Raw genomic sequence first — 8,725 nt, 5'->3', positions numbered from 1 at the left:
CCATTGTAATTGGCCTGGCCTTAGCCTTGTAGTGATGAACAGTTCCTGATTACATAGAGCGTTATGAGTGGCCCGTTTCGTTTGGTCCCGTCTTGTTTCGTCTCGTCTTGTCCAAGGAAGTGCACTTGGTAGTGATCAAGGTGTGGTTTGGGACATGCTCTTGTATCAGTCAGAAACTCTCTGCTTATTACAGGGAGTGAAACAATAAAACCAAATACACTGTCACCGATCAATCATTGAGTAAAAAAAAAGAGGTGAATGATTCCAGATAGCACAATGATTCTGGCCCAAGTTTGGTCCGTATCCCACATCCCACATGGAATGACAGCACTTGAGTGGACTGCTCTCGTTTGCTATAATGACCATATGAAAAGGCCCTTTTTGGATGTCATCCTGTTTGCCTTGGTCAGTGTTCATTTTGTTAATAATTTTGTATATAGTCACAACAATATTTTTCACTACAAAATTAGATGAGAACTAAATAAAAATATTACTTTGAAAATGAGAACTATAATGCAAGACTTTGCACTTTTTGTCAGCAAATAAAAACAAAACACTAATATGAAAGACGGATAAATAGCCTGCTATTTCTTATTTGAAAACAAAACAGGAAAATGCTCCGTTTGTTTTTGAGGTGTGTTCCCCTTTTCCACTGCTTTCCCTCTCTGTAAAGACCACTCTGGAGCCACACTCTGATCTCAATGTACACATGACACCAGAAAAGCTTGCAGTATCTGCCAGTGTGGCACATCATTATTGGGAGGAAAGTGGGTTTTACGTTAGAATTGTGAGGACATTTTACTTTTCTTTTTTTAACTCATCATTCTGCAGCGCACATTGCATTGTTAATGTTAATGTTCAATATATGCTAAATGTATTTGAAAAAAAGTGGCCATATTCCTTTTGTACATTTAGATGTTGACATCTTTTTAAGTTTTCGATTATTAAAGTAATAAATAGTGCATCTTTTAAAAATAAAACTAAAATAGGCTTTTTTAAATTTGAAATCAACATCTAAAATTGTGGGGAAACACTGCTCTCAGGTTTGTTTAGGTTCAGAAGCTCTGCATCTTCTAAGGTGTGTTCGAGGGTGAAAAATGACTGTGTTTTTTTGTGGCTGATGTTTAACTTGTACGTTTTAATTCACCATTTGAATTACTACAGAAACTCGAGCTGTTTAGTTCTGTAGCACTTTCGGTCTGTGTTTATTTTCTTGTAGTTGGCGCTCTCCCGAATTCAGCCAAATTTATGCCAAAATTAATCAATATTACCCACTAATGGAGCAGGAATAGAGCCACGTCCTCATCTCTTTTCATACTTGTTAATGTTGGCAGTCTCTTTGCTGTCTAAAAACTGTCTCTTTCTGCCGTCTGTTGAGAGAGAGAAAGCCTAGCATTGAATTTTTTTGTTTTATATTTACTGACACTGGGGCTGTGAAAACACATTATACCAGATTCAAGTGTGCAAACAGACTTGGACAGCTGCAAATGATGAGGAAACACCCTCAAAGTATTTTTTGTGAATGTCATTTTTAGTGTTCGCTAAATTAAACTGACAATAATTAAATGATTAAAATTTTACCAAAACTAATACAGAATTTAGTAATCTAAAACTGTTAGATTTGGTAATCTAAATGTAAAACTAGACCAAATCAGCTGCCAAAATGAACACTGGCCCTCACTGCCTTATCTTTGCCAGACATCGGCCAAATGTGTATTTTTAATATGCGGTCCACTTTAGGCTCACATGCAACGTGCAGTGCTGAGAGTGGGTGGGCTCTGCAGCATCTTTGCCAGAAGTGGCCCATGTTCTGGGATTTGGAACTGAAAACAAGCACAAAAAACAACAACATATCAACGCAAAATATCATTCTTTAAATTAAAAGGTGCCAGATAGGGATCTTTATGTGATGCCATTGAGGAAACGCTATTGGTTCTGCATTTCTGGATACACGACACACAGAAACAACCAATCACAGGCCTGCTATTTTGGCTTCACATGTAGAAGGAGGTAGTCTCAGCAACAGAATCTCCAATGCACACCAGTACAAAACCATGCAGGGAATTTGTATGCACAATTGTGTGGATAACCAATCAGAACGCAGCGTGGCCAGGCAGTAGAGTTGTGCCGAGTTGTGTGGCTGAAACTATATCCTTAAAAACTCTCCCTACAGTAAACATTTTTACCTGGTTCTTTAAAAACCCAACAGAGCTTCTTCAACAGCATCATGACTCAATGGACCCCCTATTTGTTTAAGAGTGCAGTGCAAAATAGAAGAGACATTGTTTTTTTTGTGTGTGTGTGTTTTTTAGCTGCTTCAAAGGTGTGTGTCATGCAGTCCATGCATATGAAAAAAGCTAGATGGTCGTGAATATAAAAATAAGTGTACAAAAATGGCATAGCATATAATTTAGCATTGTTTTTGTTTTTTTAACCCCGTAAATTCCAGTCCCTCTCAGTGTGCTCCTGTGCAGGTGTCTACCACTAAAGCCTAAAAAGATAAAACGCATGCATTCCATGCAGTGCTCCTTGCTTTGCAGCGGTAAAGCGTGATGTTGATATATATTTATATATATGTTCTGAAGAATATAGGTCTGTGTGTGTTTGTGTGTGAGCGTACGTGTGTTTGTGAGTGCTGTACAGAGTCTGAAGTTTTTCTTGTTACTTGTCTGTGTGTGTGTGTATGTTTGTACACCAATTAGCCAAAATATTACAACCACCTGCCTAATAAAAATTGGTCCAAACATTTTTTTTATTAATAATGGTCACAGTAATGTCACAGCACATAGATGCTTGCTTTATAACTCATAAGCAGGTCCCTAGCTGTGTCCAGAGCCTACCCGGAATCACTGGACCCAAGGTAGGAACACGCTCTGGACAGGGTGCCAGTCCATCACAGGGCATTACACATGCAAGGGATTCATCTTTGTGTTATTTCTGCCTGCCCATTTTATTTAATGAATACGCGTGGAACGGCACAATGATTAGTTTGAAACCTGTTTCATCTGTATTTGCAAAGGTCATCCACATATGGAAAAAAGCAGATTAGGCATTAATTAGGTGATCCTAATATTTTGGCACATGTGCATTTGCTGTATGTGGTGTGTGTGTGTTGTTTTCAGGGTGTTGTGGGCCACGCTCCTTCAGCAGTGAACCCATCTCCCGTGGAGGACAGAGGGACGGGGCCGCTTGGTGTGAATGGGTCCGTGTCCGTGTCCGTTTCTCCCTCAGCAAGATAACGCCGCTCTCGTCCCCAGCTGGACCCCGCTGTGACCCTCCCCATCAGATCCTCCCTCTCGGCCGAGATGCTAAAGCCACTGGGAGAGCGTTCCAGCTCCTCGTGAGTCACAGACAGCAGTGAGAGTGGAGTTCCCGCCCCCTGGCCCTCGGTTCCACCCTCCAATGTGTCCAGTTGGTCAGAGGGGGCGTGGCTTGGCAGGGGGCTGATGGGCAGCACCGTGGGCCGGGTTGGGTTCGAGAGAGAATGAGAGTGTGTGTTGGATATTGAGTAGAAGGGTGCATAATGCAGAGGAGGAGCGTAGCTGCAGAAAACCCGGTCCCCAGCCACACTGACAGTGACTGAGGGGTCGTGGCGCTCCATGGTGACATGGGCAGGGCCCGTGAGGTCATGCTGCATGTGCATGTCGACCAGGAAGTCCAGCTTCTTCTCCATGTCCGTCACCTTTCAACAAAGAGAGACATGACTCTTTTCATTATCTGCCAAAACTACCATTTTAAAGGTGCAGTTAGTCATTTCTACAACCGAATATTAACAAACAATATTCATGAAAGTGATGATTTATTATGTGAGTGCTGCTCACAGGAGATGAAGAATCCCTTTTCTTTGTAGTTCCAGAATAAACCACTTTATGCTCCATAGACCGAATCCCCGACATGGGGATGTCCATGTTTAAAACAGGTTTGAAAACAGGATCTACATCTAATACATTCAGGACGCTAGGTGTCAGTATAAAGGCTATTTCTTAACATAAGGTAGAACCACTAGAGAAAATGAAAAGAGTAAGAAGCTGAGAGAGAGAGAGGGAGATAGAGGAGAGAGAGAGAGAGAGAGAGAGAGAGAGAGAGAGAGAGAGAGAGAGAGAGAGAGAGAGAGAGAGAGAGAGAGAGAGAGAGAGAGAGAGAGAGAGAGAGAGAGAGAGAGATTGGTTGAAAATACCTGTCTCTCCACACGCACAAATCTACTCATCATGCTTTGGTCCTCAGTATCCGGCAAACCTGCCTTAGTTAGATAACCTTCATTTCTGAGAGAGAGAGAGAGAGAGAGAGAGAGAGAGAGAGAGAGAGAGAGAGAGAGAGAGAGAGAAAGATGAGAAAATTTATAAATAAAGGAAAGAGATAGAGGGAGAAATAAAAAGAGGGAGAGGGTTAGGAGAAATAGGGAGAAAGAAAGATAAAGAGAGAGAGAATGAGAGGATTAAAACCTGAGAGAGCATGAGGGTTAATGTGGCATGACAGGATTACAATCGCTGTCTAAAGCTGTTTTAGAGACAATGCTTTCACTTAATTTAGACTCACATCAGGACTTATTAAGATCCACATTTATGATTAATTCAGTTTTACAATTGGCTTTATTTTGGGTGCGTGGAGCATGTAATTATTGCAGGATTATTGTAATGGTTTAATTATGCTAATGATTTAGCAAGATTTAGACTGTTGTGTTGAATCCAGCTCTGCAGTGAAGTGTGTAAACCATAAACCCTTCCACACATGCAGGGTTCTGAATGTGGTGACATTTTTACATTTAGATTAATGAGCCAAAATAAACACATACTCCAGTGTGTGTCCAGAACAAACATCTGGATCTGTCGGTTCTCCTCCAGTCTGTGATGCGCACTTATAAAAGGGTCGTTAGGCTGAATTTTTCTTTGTTTATAGATCAGCTTTTCTATTTCTGGTTGTTTAACAGAGCTTCAATGAAAAGTGCCAGGTTTATCCCAGGATTTAAGGTGGAATAGCCTATTTCATTTCACATACTCACACATTTAGGGACTGCACCACAAGGGGGTCCTATTTGGCTTGCATCAGTGACACTTGACATCAATGAAACTCACGCAGACATGAAGACACAACATGAAAATGCAAAAAATATAGATACGATTTTGTCACACACAAAACTGTACGCTAAAGGCCTGTTTATGCTCAGCATTAAATATGGATACCGATACGCACCAAGCCCTCTGCCCGTACTCTGCATTCATTTCTTCCTTATTTGTGCATATGGAAAACATATGGATACGGACTGAATGGAGCATCACCACTGGAAACTTTTGGGGTGGTGTAGCCGATAGCTCAAGCAAAACACACACACTGCTAAAACATGCTGTTCGCATGCTGCAAAATATTTAAAGGCCTTACAGGCCACTGCTGTTTACACCACTGCCTGTTCCACCTTTTGTATTAAGTAACATTACATTATTAGCACCTGCTCCACCGTCGCCATGTTAATTGTCATCAGAAACTTTTAACTTGAAGTGCCCTCTAGTGGAGGCGCTACTTAACACCTGTGCCTGTGTAAATGGTGCATACGAGTATGTGGGTGTTGATGGTTACAACGTTTATGTAACTAAAGGGAGTAGAAACAAGTCTTAATAGTTATTCATGCTGCTTTTTCAGCAGGGGAACAGGGTGTGCATGGTGATTAGGCTAATAAACTTGCTAATGTGGTTTTTCGGTTGTGTTGATTGGTGCTGTGCTCTCACTTGGGTGACTGTTGAGATGGATAAGGAAAAGGAGTTTTCTGGCTCTTCTTGTGTTTCGGAGTGAGCGGGGGTTCAGGAGCGAGAATCAGATCTATCCTGGAAATAAAAAAATACATAAAACACATTAATTTACTCTTTATAGAGAGACTATTAAGAGAGAATATTAAGTTGTATGAGCACTATGGCTCTTATAAAAAGTGTGTATGTGTGTGTGTGTGTTTTACCGTGTCTGAAGGTATTTAATTCTGCAGAGCATGTCCAGGTGTCCAGCAGAATACTGCTCAATCACATCCTTTACATCATATGGCCTCAGAGTCTCTTTAAAACGCTTCTTATTCAACAGGAACATCAGAATCCTACACGCACACACACACACACACACACACACACACTTGTAATAACATATTAACAAGTCATCTGACCTAAAGCAAGCACACTCACACATCCACAGGCTATAGAATGTATGAGGATCCTCCGCTCCTCAACACAACGCTAAGAGTCTTACACCCCTCAGGTGGGCGCTTTGCATTGGGTAGAGTGACCTTAGCCTCATATGCAGCTGCTTTATAGCATCCAATTTCATAAAGAGCTTTTTGTTGCGAAAACTCTCCTAAATGTTCATCCACTGCATTTAGTTTAGAAAAAAATCAAAGTAAATCTATTTTTAAAAAAAGAGTGTGTGACGTTCTATGACACTGAGCATGAGTGAAACTGGAGAAAATGGTGTGTATTAGAGAGAGAGAGAGAGAGAGAGAGAGAGAGAGAGAGAGAAAGAGAGAGAGAGAGAGAGAGAGAGAAAGAGAGAGAGAGAGAAAGAGAGAGAGAGAGACTGACTGTTAATCTGCTGAGTGCTATTTCTCTCATTCACTAGTTAAAGGTTAATGACCCCACTCCTTTAATAGAAACCCATTTTCTCCAAAGGATGAGGCCTTTATCAAAGGGATATTTTAGGCAGAGCACACATTCCTGTCATTAATCAATGACAGAGAGAGAGAGAGAGCGAGAGAGAGAGATATTCATGTGTGAGAAACTGGGATTATTTATGTATGATAGAGAGAGGTGGATATGTGTACTAATGGGGACCAGGTGCATGTGTACAGCGGTTGGGTGCAGACGTGCAAGTGAGGACAGTTTACACGTGTGTTTGTGTGTGTGTATTTAGTACCGGTGAACTGTAGTTCTGAACTGGTAGTTGGGTGCAATGGTGCAATTGGAGCAGAGGGAAAAGTAGAGGTACTCTGTATCTGACTGTGTGTGTGTGTGTGTGTGTGTGTGTGTGGACACATTAGTGTGTGTGCTGAGTGATGCGTCTCCTAACTGACCAGCCTATCCTGTGATGTAGGAGAGTGGATGGAAGGTGGTGTTAGATTGATGGAGTTACATCATGGAGCAGTGTTCTTTATTACAGCAGAGGACACACAGCTGGTCACTGCATTAGCGCTGCTGGACCTGGAATAGGGCACTCATCCCCAGTGAGACTTAATGGGAGAATTCATCATTCTGCAGCTCTGATTAACCTCCCCATGTATCTCCTGAATGTGTTCTTTCATGGCAGCTATTGTGGTTCAAGTTAAGTTTAAAATTCTAGTTCATGTTAAGAGCTTTCATATTCATTCTACTGTATTTTTTAATGTACAGTGTTTTAAACCTTAAACCTGTATACATTAGAATAATAAAATATAATAAAAGTTGGCTATAAAGGTGAACTACCTAGATCTGCTATTGTAGGTTTACAGCAGCACTGACAGTTGTGTGTATATTCATACACTTGTACATTAGTTTGTAAAATGCAACCAATACAGAGTGATACACACAAACTCATCATTTTCTGTGGAATTCACAGCACATTCAGCAGTGGGAGCAAGCTGCGCTGCACACAGTTTATTATCACTGTGATTTTTGTCTCCAGCTGCTGTAGAAACTTGAATATAGTCAGTTCAGTGAGGAATGATGACTGGTTGCTGGGACTGCACAGGGGACTAACAGTATGGGTTTTGGCAACAAAGTTAACCTCCATGCACCACTGCACCATTGTTATATATATCTGTATTTTTTAGTAGAACCACTCTAACACATCCTCTGGGATTCACCATTAAGAACCCCTGTTTTTAAATATACTAAATTATATATGTAACAAAAGATAATTATCAAATTCAATGCTCTACTCTAAAGTAGTGTTTCTCAAACTGTGGTGGAAACAATAAAAAACAAGCTTGAGAAATACTTTGGAGCCCAGAAAGTTTTTATCCAGAGGCAAAAATAAAGAGAAACAAAGAGAGACTTCTGTACACGTGAAAAGAGAAATTAGAAGAAATGACCAGCTGAAGGAAAACATGGCCATTCTTAGCCTTATTGGAGTCCTAAAACACTGTTTAACACTAGAAGAGCTGTGCCTCCTTCATCTACCGATACAAGCACAGATGGTCGCTGTGACCACCTCCCAGCGCCACACTGTTTTCACCTGCAGCCTAGGAAACATATAACTGATATTAAATTGACCTCTTCACATTTTTATTTCTTTCTTTAAAAATGCTAATTTTCCCTCCAATTTTATGTTCTCATAAATGTATAATTGTGTTTAAAACATTCAATTAAGGCCTAATTATAATTTTAAGTAATTCTTTTAAAATAGTTTTGTGCAAAGCATGCACATTTCAAGCAAGAAGCAAATATTCAAGCAAGACATTGCCTTATGCCCCCCACCTGCTCCCAGAACAGGGGAGAAACCAGGGGTACACATGTTTTTGTGATAAGACTCATGTGGTACTTTTTCCCACTCTAAAAAGACTCTAAAAGACTAATCATCTAATACTATACACTCTGTACTATGCACTAACCTTAGAAGTGTGAGTTAGGCTAGTATACGAAATATTAACATACTACATATTACTAACAGGATGTGATGAACTGTTGCTATGACAATGCACATCATACCAAGCTACAGCTGCAGTGCTGTCTGTCAATTTTTTTTTTCAATATGTAACGCTCAAGTATCCCCCTCCACA

The 8,725-nt window shown here is 40.6% G+C and overlaps 1 protein-coding gene across 1 annotated transcript in view; it reads right to left on the bottom strand.

The window, feature by feature from the left end:
- Positions 1-1,681: 1,681 nt before the first annotated feature.
- Positions 1,682-8,725, bottom strand: part of LOC136678775 (potassium voltage-gated channel subfamily KQT member 3-like) — a 33,258-nt gene continuing 26,214 nt past the window's right edge. Inside the window, exons 13-16 of the mRNA XM_066656911.1 lie at positions 5,945-6,076; positions 5,721-5,816; positions 4,178-4,262; positions 1,682-3,682 (exon numbers count right to left, since the gene is read on the bottom strand). Coding sequence (XP_066513008.1) covers positions 3,119-3,682; positions 4,178-4,262; positions 5,721-5,816; positions 5,945-6,076 — 877 coding nt within the window. The 3' untranslated portion in view covers positions 1,682-3,118. The remainder of the gene's footprint in view (positions 3,683-4,177; positions 4,263-5,720; positions 5,817-5,944; positions 6,077-8,725) is intronic.

Source organism: Hoplias malabaricus, chromosome Y (assembly GCF_029633855.1).
Source record: "Hoplias malabaricus isolate fHopMal1 chromosome Y, fHopMal1.hap1, whole genome shotgun sequence".
NCBI classification, from domain to species: domain Eukaryota; kingdom Metazoa; phylum Chordata; class Actinopteri; order Characiformes; family Erythrinidae; genus Hoplias; species Hoplias malabaricus.
Note: the sequence above shows the minus strand (reverse complement) of the source record. Positions and strands in the feature narration are given on the sequence as shown.